Source organism: Cucumis sativus, chromosome 4 (assembly GCF_000004075.3).
Source record: "Cucumis sativus cultivar 9930 chromosome 4, Cucumber_9930_V3, whole genome shotgun sequence".
Taxonomy (NCBI): domain Eukaryota; kingdom Viridiplantae; phylum Streptophyta; class Magnoliopsida; order Cucurbitales; family Cucurbitaceae; genus Cucumis; species Cucumis sativus.
Genome location: NC_026658.2, coordinates 18,342,070 through 18,364,282, shown reverse-complemented (window position 1 = coordinate 18,364,282; position 22,213 = coordinate 18,342,070). Strand labels below are relative to the sequence as shown.

The 22,213-nt window shown below is 32.7% G+C and overlaps 2 protein-coding genes across 2 annotated transcripts; one reads left to right on the top strand and one right to left on the bottom strand.

Annotated features, from left to right (window-relative positions):
- The first annotated feature begins 901 nt into the window (after positions 1-901).
- LOC101205930 (MADS-box transcription factor 23) lies at positions 902-5,220 on the top strand. Its single transcript, XM_004150472.3, has 8 exons — positions 902-1,441; positions 2,013-2,094; positions 2,191-2,258; positions 2,539-2,638; positions 2,721-2,762; positions 3,686-3,727; positions 3,828-3,985; positions 4,757-5,220. Exons 1-8 carry the CDS (start codon positions 1,209-1,211, stop codon positions 4,890-4,892), a joined length of 861 nt encoding a protein of 286 aa, XP_004150520.2. The 5' UTR covers positions 902-1,208; the 3' UTR covers positions 4,893-5,220.
- Positions 5,221-12,364: 7,144 nt separating this feature from the next.
- On the bottom strand, positions 12,365-14,988 carry LOC101204494 (cytochrome P450 85A). Its single transcript, XM_004150466.3, has 8 exons — positions 14,801-14,988; positions 14,373-14,694; positions 13,895-14,287; positions 13,693-13,779; positions 13,502-13,580; positions 12,862-12,968; positions 12,651-12,775; positions 12,365-12,452 (listed from the first exon to the last, which is right to left on the bottom strand). The coding sequence occupies exons 1-8, from the start codon at positions 14,986-14,988 to the stop codon at positions 12,365-12,367; spliced, it is 1,389 nt and encodes a 462-aa protein (XP_004150514.3).
- Between the last annotated feature and the right edge of the window lie 7,225 nt (positions 14,989-22,213).

The following is a 22,213-nucleotide window of genomic DNA, read 5'->3' as shown; positions in this document are numbered from 1 at the left end:
TTTTATTCCCTTCTAAATGCACTCTATGACCTAACATCAACTACTTCCAAAACCTTTCATTTTAATTAATGGATGATTTGTTCATCTTCTTTTCTTCTGGGGGGTTTTTGGAGAGGAATAACTTTCTAAAGTTTATATTTGTCTCTTCAATTGTGTTAACACACTTCAAAGATACATAAGGAAAAACACAATATTCTTTTTAGTTTCTAATTTGACTATACCTGGCTCTTCAGGAAGACTTAAAAAGAAAAAAAGGAAAATTTCATTTTCTAACTCTAAACTAACTTACATGTTATAAATTTAACCCTAAAATTTCAACTTCATCAATTGGAACCTCACACTTTGACGTGGATTGTATCACTTTGAACCTTGAGTTGAAATTGAAAGTTTAATGTTAAAATTGATACAACTTACTAGTTTGAGATTTTAAATTGATATAACAAATTAAAGATTACGATTAAACGTGACCCAACCAACCAAGTAGGGTAAAAGAACAATGAAAAATTATAGCAAATAACACAAATATATAAAATAAAGTACAAAATATAGCACCATAATAATAAAGTTGTCAATAGCTTTTCAAATGATAGCATTTGATAGCACGTTTCTTAAATTGAAAATTAGCACAAATAGCTGGCATGGATAAGTGATTAGTGATACTAACCTAGAGTAGTTATCAGTTATAGTTTTAAATTTTAGAAATTTGAAGAAGTGATTTTTTGTTAGTGATGCAGTGGTTTGTTTTATGTGAATTTTGTTGTGAGGAAAATGATTATAGGTGAAAGTTAAAGACATTACATGAGAATTAGTGAGAAATGATGATAGTTGGAAATGTGCAAGTTATAAAGGAAAAAAATTGTAAAAGTTCGAAAAGAAAATCCCACGAAAGGCGGGGTTGAAACCAGCGAGTTGATGCCAATATTGGATAAATTCTACGTATAGAAATAGGAATGGTCACCCCCTTTATGCTTGCATACTAATTTTAGTCGAACTTACCTTTCATATCAATAGACTCCCAAAAAGCAAAAAACCCCAAAATTCCCAAATCCATTTTCAAGCTTCAACAACACAGCAATGCCTTTCTTTTTTAAGCATTTCATTCCCTAATTTCCCCATATCAATTTCTCCTCTTGACTCTCTCTCTCTCTCTCTCTCTCTCTCTCTCTTTCTCCTTATTTCTTTGTTTTCAAATTCTTTTTGATTCATTCATGTTTGGCCCCAAAGAACAAAACCCTCTTCCTCCAACTCCAAAATCCACCATGGGTAGAGGCAGAGTTGAGATCAAGAAGATTGAAAATATCAACAGCAGACAAGTTACTTTCTCTAAACGCCGTAATGGGTTGATGAAAAAGGCCAAAGAATTGTCTGTTCTTTGTGATGCTGAGGTCGCCATTGTTGTCTTCTCCAGTACTGGAAGGCTTTATGAATTCTCCAGCACTAGGTAATTTATTACATTCTTACACTTACTTTTTGTTTTATATTTCTTGGTTTTTCTTCTTTTGCTCTCTGCTTCGTTGTCAAATGAAATGGGGGGTTTCGGTAATAGTACAAACTTTTCTTTGGAGGAAGCTTTTTGCAATGGAAGGGTTTTTGTCCCTTTTTTTCTGGTCTTTATTGAGTGTTATTTTCTCAGTGAACCCACACCAAAGGTAATATTTGGCATTTTACTAGTGGAAACACTTTTTAAAATGTGGGGTTGTCTTCTTCCTCTCTCTCTCTCTCTCTAATCATGTTTTCTTGCTTTTTTTTTCTATTAGAATGAGAAGTGTAATTTCATTTTTTCTATAAGAATGTTTGTTTTTTTTATCTATATGAATCAAGTTTGGTGTTCTTCATTTGAAAATAGTAAAGAATAGAATAATTGTCAATATATACTTCTCTTTGACAAGAAAAATTGTTAGATCATTCAAAGTTAGTTTTCAATAATTAGTCACTGAAATTAAAATGTACGCCAAACTTTCATTTGGAAAGGTGCTTAATTTATTAACTCTGTTTTTCTCTCTGTTTTGAAGCATGGAACATACACTTTCAAGGTATAGAGGACAGGGCATGGAATTAGATTTTCCTAAAGAGACTTTGGACCACCCAGCACAAGTAAATGCAGTACATTTATGGTCTAAGTTTCTTTCTCTTATTTTTTTTATTTATTTTCTGCTCAAAATTCTGTTGAATTTTTCTTCTGGAAAATAGCTGCCACCATCTGATTCTGATGCAAAGTCGTCCGAGGAGGAGATTGGAAAGCTAAAGTTAGCATATACGTAAGTCAAAAGTTTTCATATTTGCTTGTCAGCTGTTCTTCTTGAGACACCTCACATAAGTTTCTTGTTCTATTCATATTTGCAATAAAAGGAAGTGATCTCAAGTCATTAAAAGAACGAGTAATTAATTGCGAGTAATTAGTTGATACACTGAAATAGAAGAGTTGAGTAGAAGTTCTGTGTTCATTTTACCAATTATTCTAGAACATGACTTAGAAATCCTGTTATATGGTTAATAACTCTTAGTTTCTTTTTTCTTTGTGTAATCTGGATTTTATAGGCAGATGAGAGGCCAGGAACTGGATAGTTTGAGCTTTATAGACCTACAGAACTTAGAAAACCAGTTGCGGGAAGGGATCATATCTATCAAAGACAAGAAGGTGCCTTGAGAAATAGAATCTACATGTTCATTTTAGTACTTGTATGCTTGCGTTGGCTGAGACATTGTTTTTGTTTTTGTAGGAGACACTACTTTTGGAGCAGCTCCAAAGGTGTAGGTCACAGGTAACTTGGTTATCCCTTTCTTTTAATGTTATTATTTATTCATATGTTTTTTAAAATTCAAAGAAGTTACAATCTCACTTAAGATTTAGGTTTGGATGTTGAGTTGGTGACTTATTATTTATAACAATTTTGAAAATGGCGTAAGGAACTATATTAGGGGCTGTTTGGAAAGCCGAAATGTAATTAGAATTACTGGAAATCAGATGAGAGTTGAAAAATGTGAGTAATAAAAAATTAAACAAAAATAAGATTGTGAAGTGAAACCACTCAGAAAGATGGTTGGATTGAAAACTATTAGAATGAAATGAGTTTTATAACAAATTGGACCTAGAACGCTCAATCCAAACATGAATTTTAGATTATATTACATTACAAATTCATTCCATCACGGATCACCAAAACACCCCCTTACAGTCACTCTGAGAAAATAAGAACTATGTTAGTGATACATATTGAAGAAATGTTCCTCGATTCTTTGTTAAATTTTCTTATAATTTCATTTTCCTTTCAAACTTTATACTACGTTCTATTCATCTTGTCATCCTATTTTCATCTTCAGCCATAGGTCTTGAGTCTAGTTAGATTTTGTTTGATTTGACCAAAATTGATTCTGGTTGTGTATCATTTTAAATGCAACAAAATGAGAAGACAATTGTTATGTAACCAAGTTTGATGCATGGTACGATGGAAAGTAAGTAGATAATGCGATGGATGAAATGGTAGTGGAAAAATTTGTAAGTTTATAGACTGATGGATGAACAGAAATGCTTGTTTCATTACACTTCAAAATAGGTCTTTTATTAGTTTATGTGGAGGCAGGAATCATGAACTTGTATAAACATAATCTCATGAAACCAACTTCCACTCTTGATCTTAGTGGTTGATTATTGATTATTTCCCATCTGATTTCTGTTTACTTTTAGGGGGAAGTAGTCATTTCAGAGAATGAAACCCTGCGAAAACAGGCAAGTTTTCGGCTTCATGAGTGGTTCAACTTAGACTTCTGATATTGAAAGAATTGACCGTAAAAATTTTTATACTTTTCTTCCTTTTAATAATTTATAGCTCGAGGAGTTTCAGCACAGAAATAATATAACACTTCAGGAGTCTAGTCCCCTTCAGAGATCCTACTTTTCGGATTCGAAAACTGCTTCTACCAATGAGACCGAGGTCAAGACGGAGGTAGAGGAAAATGACCGCTCAGAAATTTCCTTGCATCTGGGGTAAACTTTAAATTTCTTAGTCAAGTCTCTAGAATTTTTTTTACTAGTACAATTTTGATTGTGGGTTGGAAGATTGAACTTTCTATCTCTAGGGATGGAAGTCATTATGATTCCGCTGATTCCAACTCACTTTGGTAATGATTTGCTTTCTTAAAAAACGTTGCAATCTTTTTCAAATTTAAGAAAACAAAAATTAGGCTTTCATTTGAAATTGATTAATGATTCCTTGTAACACTCTTGAGAGTATCCTTCACATAAAGAAAATAAGGTTTAAAAAGCAATGATTTAGTCCTGACTTAACTTATGTATACTCAGAAAAGATAAGAAAAATTAACTTATGCATGATTGATTTAGTGCTTACTAGGTAGTACATTAATATTTTGATGGAGGTTTGAACTTGTGTAGTTAAATAAACCGAACTAGTTAGGGATCAACACATTAAAGAATAATGCATTACATAGTAAATTTTACTATGCTTCACCTTTATGAAATTTTTCTTAGTTGCACTAAATTGTCTCAAAATTTAAATTAGTTACTAAAGTTCATGGACTAAATTTAAAATTATAAAGATGTATTTTTGATACTAATATTTAAGGACTAAATTGTTTTCTTCCATGATAAAACTTTTTCATCAAAATATGAAACCGTGTGACCTCATAAATGAGCTATGACATCTTTTTTTTTTTGTTTTGCCCTTGCTCAATTCATTTAAGTATGACTAACGGACCAATGTGATCTGAGTTAAGTAACAAAATCCAAAATTTTCATTAGGTTGTCATTGGATGGTCAACGAAAAAGGAAACGATCGGTTGAAGGTGCGAGCACTGACACAACCTGTAGTCAAGTAGAGTTGGAAGGGGATGCACTATTAGCAAATGACGAACTCTCTCGTCATTTTGGTATGTAACAGACTTGGGTTTGGGTTTGTGTTCGGGTTTTGTTTTCAGCCCTTCTTCTTCAACCGCGGGATCAGAGGATCATAGAGGTAGAGCCTTACTACAATCAATTGTCCACAGTCACCACAGTTTATATTGATATAATAGACTGTTGTTATTTTGCATGTAATTTGATACAGCTATTGTATTCAATTTGAGCAGTGATTTTATTGCCTTTTCCTTTTAACTCTTGGCCTGTAAATGAACAATTTTTGGTATATCAAAGATGAGAAATGAAGTGTAATGACCCGACTTTCGACTAACTGTAACAAGAAAAACATATGTGGAAACATTTGACTAGTTTCATTGGCACAAATACGATCACGGATCCTTCTTTTCATTATAATTTAATTTTAGCCTCAAAACTCCAAAATACATAAATATATTAAAGATAATATCTTAAATTTACCTGAAAATTTGGAATTTTATATGAAGTCTACATAAGTAGAACATAATACTGGTTTGATTTAAGTTGTATTTAGTTCTTTTAAGTTTTTAAACTTAATAACTTTATACTGAGGTTTGCTTTTAGTAGCATTAAACTATTTTTCTTAGATAAGAATGGAGAGAACTAGTAAAAGAGAGAAAGTGAGGTAAAACTAAAATGCATTAATTTCATTCCAACTATGCACCCTTTTAGTTTAAAGTAGTATAGAAATCCACCCCAAGTAAGCTTGGAAGCTTCACAAATGTTGCTAAATGGAAAGGCTTAGTTAAAATATATACTACTTGATCTTCGCTTTGACGGTAGCTTAGATTGATAATTCCAACATGTGTAAGATCCCTCAAGTAATGGTATCTTACGTCAATGTGTGTTGCTTCATCCATGCAAGACAGGGTTCCTTGAGAGTTTGATTGTTCATGTGTTATCATAATGAATGATAGATGCTTCTTGCTTATAATGCAAAATTCTCAAGAATGTTCCTCAACCAAATGGCTTGACATTCACATGGTGTTGCTGCTACAAGTTCAACTTCAATGGTAGATAATGTGACAATTGGCTGCTTCTTGGAAGATCATGAGATAGCTCCTGAACCAAGCATGAAAAATACCCTGAATTAATCTTTCTATCATATAAATCTTCTGCATAATCACTATTACTAAAAACCAACAAGTTTTAGTTTTTCTCTTTTTTGATAAAGTATGCCAAGATGAGGAGTTTCTTTTAAGTAACATAAGATTATTTTGACAGAAAGGAGATGAAGCTCAGTTGGAGATTCCATAAGCCTACTAATTAAACTGACACATACATAATAACAGGCCTTGTAGCTATTAAGTACATCAAGTTTTCAATCATTTGCTTATAGAGAGTATTGTTGATCTTCTCTCCTTCGTGATCCTTTGTGAGCTTCAAATTGGGTTCAATTGGAGTCGTGGTTGAGTTGTAATTCTCCATTTGAAACATGTCCATGATCTCTAGTGCATATTTAATTTCTTTTGATTGACTGAAATTCCCGCTACTTATTGTATTACCTCAATGTCGAGAAAATAATGCATCATCCCGAGATCTGTCATTTCAAACTCTACCATCATGGACTGCTTGAATTCTTCAAACATAATCGAGTTATTTCCTTGTAAATCAAATCATCTACATACAAACATGCTATCAAAATCTTGTTTGGAGGTTGGAATTTAATAAAGAGAGTATGTCCATATGGACATTTTTCAAATCCAACTTTAATAAAGTAGGCCTCAATTCGACTATATCAAACCCTAGGAGTTTGCTTCAACCCATACAAAGCCTTCTTCAAGCAATATACCTTTCTTGCATTACTTTGTTTAACATGTTCGAGGGTTGATCTATGTAAACTTCTTCATTCAAGTTGCCATGCAGAAAGGCTGACTTCATTCAAGATAAGAATGGAGAGAACTAGCAAAAGAGAGGAAGTGATGCAAAACTAAAGTGCATGAAATTCTTTCCAATTAGGCCTTATATAGGGTCAAAGTACACCATAAAAAACAAATAGCACAAGATTAACACAAAGAATAACAACCCTAACGACTAGCAACAATAGACTAAATATAATTGATTCTATTTTTAACAATTTTAACACGTGTAACGCACCTTTATATGTTTTTTTCTATCTAAATAAATAATTTAAGTTAATTATTCATAAATATAACAAAACACCAAAATATTTACGATATAGGTAAAAAATCAAAAAGTCCATGAAACCGACCATTTTTTAAATATTCTAGGTTTGCCCTTCCTTTCCATCTTCTTTCTTCTCTTCTTCTACTCCAATTTTTATTTTCATTTCCATCGTCTTTCTTCTCTTTTTCTGTAATTTTTCTTTTATATTTTTATGAAATCATGATCTTTGTTTTAAATCAATCATAAATCTTATATTTTTTTTCGGTGTGTTATTTGGTTCAAAATCGTCTACCAAATATAAAATATATTGAAAAAAAATCGTTTACATTTAGGTAGTCAAATCTAAACGATCGTGTACCAACAAAGATTTGTGAAAAAAAATTGTTTAGATTTGGGTAGCCAAATGTAAACGATCATGAAGTCAAATCTAAACAACCATATGACCAAATGTAAATGATCGTGTACCAAGAATCTTGAAAAAGTCATTTAGATTTGGTGATGAAAACGATAGACATGTACAGTGAAAAAAGGAACAAACTTTACTCGCAACTAAACAAATTTAGTAATAAGCATGCATATCAACCCTAACTGAAACAAAGATAGGGTTAAAAGAAAAACTCACATTTGATGCTTTTCTCTTATTGTAATGTCCTCACGAACTCTTCACAATCTTCTCACAAACTCAAAGTCGGGACTACCACTAGTGTTGACCCGCTATTCTCCAGACTTGGAATCGAGTTATGGGATTCAAATGGTGGGGGGAAATAGAGAGAGATTGTACTTTTTTTTGGAGGAACCTAACTTTTAGATCTTTGTTGAGAGTAAAAATCAAAGAGTTCTTGGTTTTATTTTTGTAATTCTTAATTACAAAATTAATTCTCACCATTTTCAAAACTAAGAGACCTCTCACCTTTACAAAAAAAACCTCTTTACAAGCAAACTACATGCAAAAGCTTCCTTATCTCACCACTTGGCATTCCACTAACTATCAGTGGGGTAGATGTCTTGCATGCAATAAGTCACTTGCATATCACATGCAAGTGATAAGTTTGCCAAATCTCAACAAGTGTTATTATTTAAATTAGTCTTAGGACAATATGGTAATTTAACATTTAATCAAATTCAAAGTTTGAAAGAAGTAAAATTTTACTTTGACATGCAAGTGATAAGACTCAGACTTTGGGTAGTGTCGTTTTTCCAAAGAGTTTAAGAGGTTTGAAAGAAGTAAATTTTTTTTGGTTAAGTATCAAAGAATAGTATTTTTTACAAATTTTAGGTTTACTTGGCTAAATGGTTTTAGAGGTTAGAAACGGTTTGGAGTGTTTAAGGCTAGCGAGAAAGAAGGAATGTAGAGGTTGGGCGTTTTACCTAACTTCAAAAAGGAGTTTCTCACAACTCACTTAGGTGTTTGAACTAAAATTGATATTGAAAGTTTAAAATTTAGTCTAGTATGTTGAAGAAGGATGCTGAGCATTTTGGATATGAGAAAATTAGCGTTTTGGACAAAAGAATGCGAGAAGGTTAATTTTTGAGTGAATCTTAGTAAGATGCACTCCCAGAAGGCTAGACTTTGGTGTTTTGATATGAAATTTGGAAGGAAGAAAGTTAATGGATTTTAGATAAACTTTGTAGAAGGAAGTCTCATCAAAAGAGTTATGTATTTTAAGTTATACATTTTCTAAGTCGAGTTATGTAGTCTGGGCGAGAAACTAGGCAAGATGACCTTGGAAGTTAGCTAAGCGTTTTGGACAACTATGTGGCATGATAAGGGCAAGCGGTTTAAAGTTTTAGTGAGGTGTAAAACCTTGTTAGCATGCATTTTAAGGTGTAAAGTAAGCAGGAGATGCCTTAACAAGGTTTACGGTGGATTTAAGCAAGGATGAGGTGTCAACTTGTACTCATGCAAGGAATAACTCTATAAATAGGCTAGCTTCAATATTGAGTTTCTCACAGTCCACTTGAGCGTTGTGAGTGGTTTTACTCTCAAAAGTTTCCATTTTGAGTCTACTTTCTATATCGGGGCTGCTGGTTTAGTTTGGGAAAGGGAAAGATGAGTTTCAGTTAAAAGAAGAGAGGAAGGTCATTCTCAAATAAAAACAGAATACTCTTTATACAAGGAGGTTACAAGACACATTCAGTTGAATATTTTGCTGAAAGTTTGAGGTAATATTATTAAGATGTTTTGCAAATACTTTGTAAAAGAAAATATTTGTATTTGAGTTCTGTATTTTAAGTTATAAAACACTAAAGAAGAAGTTGAGTTCTGGCTGAGAATGAGGTTTTGGGCAGTGGCCGAGTTTAAGAAATTAAAAAAGGCGTGTTGGGCATGCGTTTTGATTTTAAAAAGGTTTCTAAGCGTTTTGGGGCTGTGTTTGATGTCTTAGAATAAGGGAATTAATTAGAGTTGTTTTTCATCATTTCAAGACAAGAGGAAATCGAGCAAGCTTATCGACCAAGAGTTTGATCTGCAATCAGTGAGTGAAAAATGAGTTTACTGAAATCATTTTAACCTATGATTTATGAGTAATAAAATGATTTCTAATATGTTTTACAAGCTATTATTTAAGTATACTTCTAAATGAACCTTATTCTATTTATCAATATGTTTATGAAATGTGTTAAAGCATGTTGTTTAGAAAAGTATTCTAAAGCATAAGTTTAGAAACTTTTTTAGCAAGCATGTATTTATAAAATTTACAAGCACTAATTTATAAAAAAACATGAGTTTAATAGAATGTTTTTAAAGAGAAAATCATGGTACTCTACATATCGAGTTCTCGATGGTCAATGTGCACAGTCAAAGGTATAGGACTATGTTGACCACTTAGCTACTGCCACCGAGTTCAGGCAAGAATAGTATGATCAGTGCTCTACTATCTTGACTGAGTTCAAACAGGAATAGTATGACCAAATGTGCTATGCTATCCAGACCGAGTATTTAATCAAGGTTTAGCGGGATAATATGACAAAAGGCACTTTGCTATCTTGTTTTATGTTTTCCAAGGTATAGAGTATATAGAGCTAAATGAGTATTTAAATGTTAGAAAGTGTTTAGTTTAAAGAGACTTCTTAAAGATTTTATGGCATGTTTATGAAATGTTTAAAGTATGGTTGTTTTATAAAACCATCAATCACTGGGCTTTTTAGCTCAGCCTTTCAAAATGTTTTTTCCCTATTACATGCATCAGATCGAAAAAATATAATGTGATTGTCAAAGGTGGTCTCCTTGTATAATTTCTCATTCATTGGGAAAGGAATATTAGTTTTCATTGTTCTTGGCTTGCTTGAGTATCTGTATATAGTACGTTGATTCTAACGTGTGTACAATATTTTAAAATTTGTGCAATATTGGCTAAACAAAGCAATAGCAATCTTTCAGTCATAAAAGAACATTCAGAAAAGTTCGAAACAAACTTTATGGTGAACATTAAAGTCAAGTACATACATTTATTACATATTCATTGTATTTTGTAGACTACTAGCAATTAGGAATACTTCATTATTCTAATTTTTTGTTTTTATATAGTGTCCTCTACAAGTCGGAAGCACTGAGTGTGGATACTTCGTCATGAGGTTTAAGAGAAAAATTGTGACTAGGGAAGCATTGTCATATCGGATTTGGTATGTTATCAAATTATTTCTTTTGTGGGAACAATAACTTTCATGAACACTAAAACTTAGGGAACAATAACTTTCTTTTCTGGGAGAATCTAATTTGTTGAGACTTGAGTTAATTGGTTTGTTTGGTTTGTGAGTTAATTCATTTATTTTGCATGTGTATAGATTGATACACGAAGATCATACTCACAAGCCGAGTTAGATGAGGTGCAAGTTAAGTTGGCTAATGACTTTCTAGACTCGTACATGTGATTGTTGAGTACTTTTTTTTTATCATTCTGAAGTAGATTTTTTTTTTTTTTTTTTTTTGTGGCTGCCCATTCTGAAACTTTATGTATACATAATACAGGTGGATTTTTTAGAATTGTTCATTTGGGGGAGGAGGGGAGAGGGAGGGAGGGTGGAATTGATTCGAACACTTCAGAACACTACCACATTGTTGTTTTGGTATACTTTTAAGATTATATTTATTATAGCTAGATAGTTTTGGAATAAGTTAGTTAATTAGGATGTTAAGTTGAATTTGTGGCTATATGATGGAGTTATATATATTATTTTTGTAAATGATATGAAATATTCGTATATATGTAAAGTTTTGGAAATGATTATATATGTATGGTGATAGATTTTATTTATGTTCAAGTTTTGAAACTGTATTTGATAAATATCGTTGTTCATATATATTTACGAAACTATTGTTGGACCACTATATCGGTACTATGGAGCACAATAATTGAATTACAACTTTTTTTTAAAAAAAATCAAATGCTTGACAGTTTTTAAATGTCATTACAAAAGTACATTATTGATGATTTTAAAATATCATAAACAAGTAAATTCTTGACAGTTTTTCAATGTCATAAACAAGCCGTTGCTTGACAATTTTTTCGTATCAAGTAAAAAACATTTCTTGACGGTTATTAAATGTTATGAACACTCATACTTTTAACGATTTTTAATTAATTATCATGAACACTCATAATCTTAATAGTTTTTAACTGTCATGAACACTCACAGTCTCAACGGTTTTTAACTGTCAATGAACATTTGTATACTTGACGTTTATAAAACTTCAACGGTCACTATTCTTGACGTTTTATTAATTGGCAAGAACTTCGGCTTTCTGGACATTGGCTTCAATGACGGTTTTAAAACCATTAAGACTAATAATTCTTAATAGTTGAAAAATGTCAAGAGACTCCGTTTTTGTAGTAGTGGTAAGTATAAGCTACGACAATCAAAATTTCATGAATGAATTATAACAATTTTCATCCATTTCCATCGACTTCCATAAAAAAAATTTGAAATTTTCATGGATATTCATATTTCCATAAAATCAAGCCCTCAATATTTATATTGGCAATGATATTTAGAACCTTATATACAACCGACCTGTGAATGCTTAAGTTGGTTCTTATAGCTTATTATAATAGAGAACAATGGTAAGTAGGGTTGTAAGTTTGTAGACTGGATTTGTCGAGCTAAATAAGCTGAAATTGAAAAGGTTGGAAAGTAAAGTATACTTTAAAGAGGAAAAAGAGAGTTTGAAAGTTTAATTTAAATATTCCTTTTGTCCCTAACGTCAAGATGTTAGAATGTGTACGTACATCCTCTCCCATGCATTATATTGAGAACATTGGCAGTAGCTGTAGTGCATCATATCTCCAACTGTATATCAAAGTCTCCACACTAACTCTTACTTTTTTAAATATATATTATTAGTTTATTGAGTCAGTAGGATGAAACCCTAATGTGAAACCCATTCCGAGCTTTAACTCTTGGAAATTTCAAGAGCTTACATTCTCCAACTTCTTCCCACCTACAACAGAAAACAAAACAAAAATTCTTTACCACAATTTCTGTTTTTATTTTGGATTTAGTGCATGTGGGATCATACCTATCTTTACGTATCCAACAAAATATACAATCGGAATTTGAGACTGACAAAAATGTGCATATCAAAATAGCAGTTAAAAGTAAAAAGAATACATAAAATATGGAAAAGAAAGCTACGTACCTGTATTTAGTTACAAAGTAATGTAAAAATGTAGAAACCTCTGCAATTCCCAATTCTTTGCCAGGACAAAGCCTAATTCCACCGCCAAAGAGGAAAAAATAATTATGGGACTCTAAGCTTTTGTCCTGAAAAATGTTAAACAAGAGCAAAATGGTCATTTTTCAACAAAGGTAAGAGAGAGAGAGAGAAAGTTAGAGAGAGAGAGATCCACCAGCCATCTCCAAGGGTTGAAAGTGTATGGTTCGGAATAGAGAAAAGGGTCATAGTTTATCTCTCGATTATACACATAAATCCTCCATCCCTTGGGAATTAGAAACCCTGTAAAAAGTAAAATAATTTTATTTTATAAAACAGTTAAAGATTGAAACTTTTTTGTTTGATCTCACCACATTGTTGTTGTTTACGTAATTAGATTATTTTTAGATATTATTATGATATTATTTCAAAACTGTATATTTCTTTGGTTATATATAGGTTTGGATTCATTTTATAGAAAAAAACACTTGTAACCAATGGAGTGAAGAAGTTCCGTCATTATTTATGAGCCTAAGGCTGACTTAAAAGAAAAAACAGAGAAGAGAGAGAAAGAAAGAAAAAGTGGCCCAAAGTTAATTGGTAACTGCAAAAACAGGAACGAGGCTTGAAGTGATTTGGGGAGATGAATATTGGTTACTGCAAATAACTCTAAAGTAAAACTTGCCTACCATGCAACTTTGCAGCTTGTTTTAAAACTGACTGATACTTTTAAAATTACTTTTATATACATATACCAAAACCCTTGAACCATTATCCTTTCAATGTTTAAATTTGTTACCAAAATACTTTTGAAGAAAAAGTACTAATAAACTCACCATTTACTTCCAAATCCTTTGTAGTTTTCCTCAAAACTCCATTAACAACAGTAGCTAGCCTTGATGTTTCAAAAATTACCTAAACAATTCCAAAACAAAACAGTGTAAAGTTAGAATCTTGATAATTTTTTTTAAAGAAACCCATCAAAGAACTGTTAAAAAATGACAGTAGAAACATAAAAAAATCATACCGCACGAGTGAACTCCATTGCTTTAAAATCATCCCAATCGATCGGGTCCTTGGGATTTTTCTTCTCTCTTAATGCTAAATGTTCTTCCTGCAAATTTCAAATCTCTTAACTTCGAAATGAATTTTTTTAAAAAGAACCAACAGCTTTTTCAAATTTCCAACTCAATGAGTTATAATTTTTTTTTTCTTATTTTAATACTCACTCTGAGTTGCTGAAGAACTTTGGGATGATCATGAAGGAACTTTACAGCCATCATTGAAGTTGTTGAAACAGTTTCATAACCAGAATAGAAAACAGTAATGACTTGATCAATAATCTGTTCCTCATTTAGTTTATATTTGTTCTCTTCACTCAATAAATATCCAAGCATGTCATCTTTTTGAATCTTTGAATTTCCTCTCTCATTAATCAGCTGCCTCAATAGCTTTACTATGTTATTCCTTGCCTGAACTCCTATACGGTAATTCGTGCCTGGAAGATCGATTGGGAGCGAGAAAGTGCCCAGGACGAGCTTAAAGAATTCTATGGTGAAAGATTCCCATAATGGACCGGATTCGATACTGGTAGTCTGCTTCAAAGATGTCCAGAAAGCCATCTGAAGAGAGGGGGAGGGAGGACAACGTTAAAAATGAGTGAAAACAGAGAAAATTTTTGCAGTATTTTAAAAAACTAAAATACACCTGTTTAGTTTTTTCTTGAATATCAATGATTTGGCTATCCCAATTACGCAAATGGGATCTCATAAACTCATCAACTTGAAGAAGAAGACGATCTTTAATCATGGTGGGACTAACAATAGCAAGTAGAGCACCTCTCATAAGCTTATGAGCGTCGCCGTGTACGGCAGCGATATTGCATTTTCCAAGTATATCAAGCATAGATTGAGGATAACCAGCGACGAGTCCTTTAGATTCATTCATTAAAATATATCTATTAACCTCTGGATCCATAGAAACAACCGTAGGAGATCCCAAAATATGTGATTTGAAAAAGCTCCCATACCTTCACAAAAGACAGCAAACGTTAAAACCAGAGATTACGAAGAAATCTAAAGGCAAAAGAAAATAAAAAAGAAAAAGGAAAGACAGAGTAAATTTTTAATCAGTACCTTGCTCTTTTAGAATTCATAAAATTCGGACCTTGTTTAAGAAACTCAGAGGTTTCACCAAAAACAGGCCAACCCATTGTACCAGGAGGCAATCCATTTTTTATGTATCGAACTTCATTCCGTCGGAGTAAAGCAGCGCAAAAACAGAGGAGTAAAAACAGACCAACAATCACCATGGCTAAGCCCATTTAAATTCTATTGAAGGTATGAAGAAAAGTAAAGAAATGCTAGCTTTCTCCCTCCATGTTTGGAGGTTTTGGTTGCATTTATAGGTACCGAGAACCAAGTGTTGGATAAGAGAGGAAAACAAACATACAAAACAGAGAAGACTTTTCTTTCTTTTTTATTTTAGTCGTGAACATAAAGATCCGCTATAATAAGGGGATGTAATCGTACAAGTGTTAGAAGGAAGGAAAGTTTAGGCTGTAAAATTGAATGGTATTGGAGAAAAGAAGGGAAGCTGATTTTACTGCTTTGCTGCTTGTTGCTTGCTGCTACGGCTTGTTTTAACCCTTTGACAACTAAAACTAGTTTGGCTATTGAATTGGCACTTCAATCTACCATTTTCAAATTCTATATCTAAAGAAATAAAAATTAGAGATTTGTTTTTTATTGTTAAAGTTAGAAATCGAGATTTGAGTAAAATAATAATTTTACATGTTTTCGACCCGTATAACAATTTTTTTTTTTTTTTGAAGCCATTTGCCATTGTTGGTCTTTAATTTCTCATTGTTTTTTCATAATTCATATGCATCTTCTTCATATTATTACCACTTCTTATTCGTGATTTCTTCTATCTCCTCTTCTAGAATTTCTTCCTTCTTCTTCATCTCTCATCTTCTTTTTTCATTACAAGATCGTGTACAAAAAACCTAAGCGATCATTCGTCTATCTCATAAAAACAGAGACAGATAAGTGATAGATCTAAACGATAGTTTACTATGATCTAAAGAAGCACTAGGGGTTGTGTATACGTATATAAATATGTGTGTGCACGTCTTTTGGTCCTCTTATGTTTGCTTAAATGGGAGAAATGATTGAGTTCTAAGGAATACAAAAACCTACTAAAACTAAAATAGAATAACTTTGTATCCTACTTGTTATGATACTTCATTCTTTCTGAGTGATCTAGAAAGGAATGCTCCATCCATGCTATGTGCTCTTAGATGGGATGTGTAACGACCCAACTTTTTATACTAAGCTGAGGTCATTATCTTAAAGAGAAATAACAATTTTGACAATTTTTTGAAAACAGAAAAACTAAATTTTCATTAAAAAGACCATGAAAACATGTTGCGCAGTTGGTTTTACAATTTTAAAGAATAAAAATAAATAGATAAAAATGTTTAAGCTCAAAAGACTGAAAACAAACAATGAAAAGCGAAAGCAAAACTGTGTCTCCATTTGACATGTCACGGATCCTTCCTGTCGCTCGCCACCTTTTCTATATTTTTACCTTTGCCTGAAATGTTAAACATAAAAAATGATGAGTATAAACGTATATTCAGTAAGGGACTCACTACTAGTCCTGGTAGGTTTCTGTTAACTTTCTATTAGGATTTCATAAGGAAGTACCCCAAAACTATCGTGCTCCCGAATACATGTTATCCAGTGATCCCGTAGGGACACTCAAAGGAAACATCTAAGAGAATGGGGTTGTAAGTGACCCCATTGAACCACTCATAAAACATAACATGATAGGTTAGTGGTCCTGTCGAACTCACATCAGTCATAAAAAGAAACATATCATGATAGGCTAGTGGTTCCGTCGAACTCACATCAGTAATAAAAAAAAAATAACATAACATAATAGTGGTCTCGTCAAACTCACATCAATCATAAAAAGGTGGTGATCTCGAAAACACCCATATAGGTACGACCCTAATAGACAAAGTTAATAGAACACCCATCATAGCATGTAGTGAAGGGATAAAACCCCATGACAGCGGAAAATTTAACAGAACCATTTCTCAATTTAATTTGGGACTCCCAAAGATACTAGTACAAGCATAAGTGAAACAATAGGCTTTTCAGAATAATCCAGGGTCGAACACAGGAAATTAATATCAAATCATAGTTCTAGAGTCTACTTATCAATTGGGCACGGTATAAAAGAATAATTATATAGTATGACAAATGTAAGTTAAAACTATAACTACTTATATATGCAGAGAATTCTGTAAAGGTGGAAGTAATGAAGATGGTTACGAGAATGAAATTGTAAACCCTGGAACATTATTGAACTTAAACCCTTTCAAAAGTTAAAATGGAATAGGTTTAAGTGAAGTTGAGACAAGGAAGTGGACTGCGGAAGTGTCATGATAAGTATGCTATGATGGGTAAAAGGAAGGAAGTTTCAATGGCTATGGTTTAAAAGCTAAAGAGAAATTAAGTTGGGAGAAGGAAAATTTTGGCTAAGGCCATTGTATAGGTGTTTTGGTCTTGGTAGGCGGCCAAATGAAGAAGAATAACCTCTAAAGAGGTTATTTAGGTGAGGAGAAGGGTGTGCTAGGCGACAAGTTTGATGATATGTGGTCGAGAGGGTTGAAATAACCCCAAAGTAGTGTTGGCGTTTTGGTTGTGGCTAGGCCAGAAGAATGCTTGAAAGGTTTGCTAGGTGTTTAGGCTTAGTGAGGAAGCTGGCAAAGAGGTTAGGTTGGCGATGAGAGGCCAGCTGAGGAAAGCATGACAATGCATTAGGAGTTTTGCGACAAGGCTAGAGTGGATAGTTGGTGGTTTGGCTTGGTGTTTGGGCATGTCTTTGGTCATTAGTCATTTTGGTTAGCCAAGAAGATGAATAGGTGGAATCGATCGAGTGGATTCTAGATGTCCTTACATGCTTAACTTAAATTTCAGTCAGAGGAGGTATCAATAAAGATTCATGCAGACTTCAATATAAGTCGTAGGTCACATCAGATGAAGATTTCTCACAATCCACTCATGCGTTTTGGCTCAAATTAGTTTCAAAAGATTACAAGTTGAGCATATTTTCTATATTAGGGCTATTGGTTTCATATCAATAAGAGTGGGTTGAGTTTGAGTTGAAGAAAGTGAGAAAGATCATAAATCATGTGATTTTGAGCAAGGTGAACATCTAGAGGGCTACAAAACTTTTTTCTTAGAAATTTTCTATGAAAATTTGAGGTAAGAAAGTTAAGACAATTTAGAGCAAGTGTGTAAAAGAAAATATTTTTATTTGAGTTATGGATTTGAAGATATGAAGCTCTAAATTAGAAGTAAGGTTCTAATCGAATTATGAGTTTTTGGGCAATAGAGATTGTTGACCGAATGTCAGGGGTTGCTAGGAGAGATGGGCAGGTGTTTAAGGTTTAAGACGGTTAGCATTGTATTTAGGCTGGTGTTGGAGACACGATATGTGCATAATGGGCTGTGCGAGACTCCAGACACGTGGTCAGGTGAGGTGCGCGACATGCTTGTGTGTGAGGTTATCACGATGGCAACCCAGCGCGCACGGTTAAGGCTTTGTCGCCCATCCCTGTGCGCTAGCCATGCTAAATGGGTGTCTTTAGGATGTTTTTGATATTTTGAGAAATTTTAAGTAAAGTTTAGATTTTTTTAATGATAAAAGGAAATTAAATGAAATTATTTCTCGTTATTTCATGTCAAGAGGAGGTCGAACAAATTTATAGACCAAGGGTCTAAGGTACTATCTATGAGTGATAAAATGAGTTTGAAATTGATTTCTACATATGATATTGTTTGAAGCATGCTCTTTGATATATGAATTATTTGAGTTTAATGATTTAACAAAATGTTTCCAATGCATGAGATTTGAAATGTTTGTTAAGTATATTTTATGATAAGTATTTAAGTAAAGAATGATTTTAGAATGTTTTAGACTATACTGTAAGATGTATATATATAGCAACCCTTCGGGGGATATAACATGTGCACAAAGGTTTCTATGATAGAGGTATTCAGTAGATACCTATGTATGCTATCACTTGGACAAATTTATGAGAAGATGGTTCTGCAAATATGATATATGTAGGTTACCTACCTCATTGTTGCTATAACGAGATGGAGCACTACTAATGTGTGGATTCTGCCTCATAAATAGCATATAACGAGATGAGGGTCGTCAGAGAGTCTACCTTGTAAACAAGATGAGGGTCGTTAAAGGGTCCACTTTGTATTTCATATGGTATAGCAAGTAAATTGATTTAATTATGCTAAAGACAAAGTTTAAAACTAAATTGTTTTAGAAAGTATGTTTTAGTAAAAGCATCACTCACTGGGCTATTTTAGCTCACGATTTCCAAATGTTTTTTTCCATTTTCTAAGTAGATGTCGTGATCCACAAGCCTGGTCGTTGTCTCCAAGTCTGCTGTACAAAAGTTGTGAATAGTTTAGCTACTGAGGGTCTAGTTTAGTTAAACATCATCATGTACATGGTTTTGCATAAGGTTAAATGTAATTGTTTAATTTTTGTTTGGTCTGTAAGTATAGTTTTTAATCAATGGCATCTAGCATCGATTACTTTTTAAAATATAAGAAGTTTGTTTAAGTTTGTTTCTCTTAGTTTCCATTGCATAAGTGTTAAATTACTCAAGTTGTTTATCTTTATAAAAGATCAGTAGTTAGAGTCAGCTAATGTTGTTCAGGAAGGGAGCAATGTTGGTTAGCTTCATGCCACATCTCGAGCCGAGCAAGCAGGTGCTCGGGGTGGGAGTGTGACAGAAATGCATTCGTCAACTAACTTGTATTAAAGACGGGGTGAAGGAATATCATAGTGCTATCAAGTGATTAAGCTATATGAGATGCTTGATGCAATACAACTTACTTAACTAGCTTATGATTAAGACGAGCTCCTCTTCAAATTCTTTAAATGCAACACTTGCTCTCCTTTTGAAATCCAAGTGACTATGCTTTAGCTAAAAATGGTGTATTTAGAAGAATTCACTTACAAGACATATAAAGCTTCGTGTTTAAGGGTGACAACCTCTTGGTGCCTAACACCCACACTTATTCTGTCTATCGAGACACTAATTATGGAAGTCATCTCGCCAAGGTGGAGTTTGTCTCCAAACTCCTCCTTGCGCCTGTTAGCTATATCCTTGCTACTTTCTCTCTCTATAGTTGGCAATATACACTAGCTAAGTGATGGTAACAGCTCAACTAACGCGATAAATAATTATTGTAGGCAAAGCTTCTTATTAAAACTTATCACAAACCTAAACTACGAATAACACAAACACATATGAACATTAGAGACATGAATCGATTGAAAATGGTATAAATATACATTGTATTAAAGAATGTAAGTCTTTGGTCATAGTGTACAATATAAACATCTACAATGTAAAGAAATACAAAAATGAAAATAATAGAGATGGCATCACAAGTTCAGGGAAGATGTGAAATGGGATCTTCTTCACTCAGACTACAAGCTTCCACTCTATAGACTGACCGGAGAAGATGAAGAAATGCTTTACAGATGGTGGAAAGGTTGTTCCTAGCCACCAACTCTCTAGGACTTTACCTACCTCTTCAGGTGTACGGATGGTGGTCCATTTAGAAGTCGCGCTTTTTTTTTTTTTTTTTTGTAAGGATGGAGTTCCTTTTTATATGCAGATTTAGGCAAAAAGTCTAGTCTTCTGAGCATGTCAGGGCGAAAGATGCCTCTGTTGTCAAGTCACATCAACTTCATCCACCACTATTGTCTTCTAGCGAATCTCTTCTCCTGTTTTGATGTGGTCTTCTTGCCTAGTCTCTGTGTGCTTTAGCCAGCGTTAAGACACTAAAAACAGAGTGAAAAGGGTAAGAATGCTTATGTAAAGTGTATTATTCTAAATATTTGTAAATTTACAATATAAGTGACGTGTTTTGATACATTTCTTATACATTTTAGTCACATTATTCTACCTAAAAGGCCATAATAACTTGTATGTCTACAAGTTATCACATGTCAACACAAGCTTCTCAAATCTTGTTGTCTAACCTTTCTAGCAAAATAACTTGATTGCCAACTCTTTACTTCAAAACGCCTCCTTTTGTCCCAACCGCCTAGTTAAGAACACTTGGCTAAATTTGAACCTCTTAGTTCTTAACTTTGGTGTGGGTTTTACATTTACACACTATAGAACAATTTTGAAAACAGAAAAAGCTTGCAGACCTATAACGGAAAATATAAAAAATACTCTTATCAACACGTGATTAATCAACCAAACGAACGTGTGGGTAATCTTCTTCTAAACAATCGTGTACTATAGTTTAAGCAAATGATCTATGATCATTTGGGTCATGATACATGATCGTGTAGTTCTTTTAAATGATGGGAAGAAAACTTCAATTCTAAATGATCATGTTGACTATGGTAAGCGATTGTTTAGATCCTATCTACACGATGGTGAAGTTTTTTTCTTAAATGATGGGAAAATGGCTTCATAAACAATTGTGTTGACTATAGTAAGTGAAGATCATATCAACACGACCGTGTATTTCTTTTTAAACGATGAAAAAAGATTTCAAATTTAAACGATCATGTTGATCATGGTAAACGATCGTTTCAAAATGATATTTAAAAGATCTTGATATTCTCGAATATGAGGAAGATGAAGTAGCTTCAAAGAATCTTGTCGAAAACAGTGAAAATGAAATAATAGATTTAAACAGAAGAATAAATTGTTTAATTTGGAAGAAAAGATGAACAAATCTGGGAAGAGAAGATGAATAAATCAAAAAAAAGAAGAAGAAAGAAAAGTGATGAATTATCTTCAATTTCAAGGGCAGATTTGAAAATTATGAAAATATTGTACCGACTTCGTGAACTTTTGCTTTTTGTTACATGAGCCCTAAATAATTTTGGGTTTTGTTACATTTATAAATATTAACCGTTGAAAAAGTAATGAAGCAAATTCTCCTCAAATTAAAAAAACAATTCATTTCTTTTTAAATTGTAGAGAAAAGTTCTCCTCAACTTTTTTTTTTCTTCTTAGTTGGATAAATTTTTAATTTTATCCAAATCATAAATCCATTTCAAAGTAAGTAAAAGTAAATAAATAAACAAATATGGATAATATTCTTTTTTTTTTTTTTATCAATTTTAAGTCTCAATCCTCTAATTAAATTCATTCAAAAAAAATTGTGAATTAAATTCAAAGTTTATTGTAAATTAACATTTGGTTGTATTCCAAACTTCATATAACATTTTAATCAAACTTATGTCCGCATAGTGTGATAATTTTCCATATTAACTAGAGCCAAAGCTAAAAACAAATCACTTATATATTTTGTTCAGCTTATCGTTTTCGAGATTCACACACTCATACACGTACACAAATCTAGAAAATAGGCATTTGTTGAACAAGAAATTTTGGCTAATTAAATCATGTCATGTCATGATAGCAAAACTTGTGATAATTATAATTTGATTGGATTTGACTAATTGAA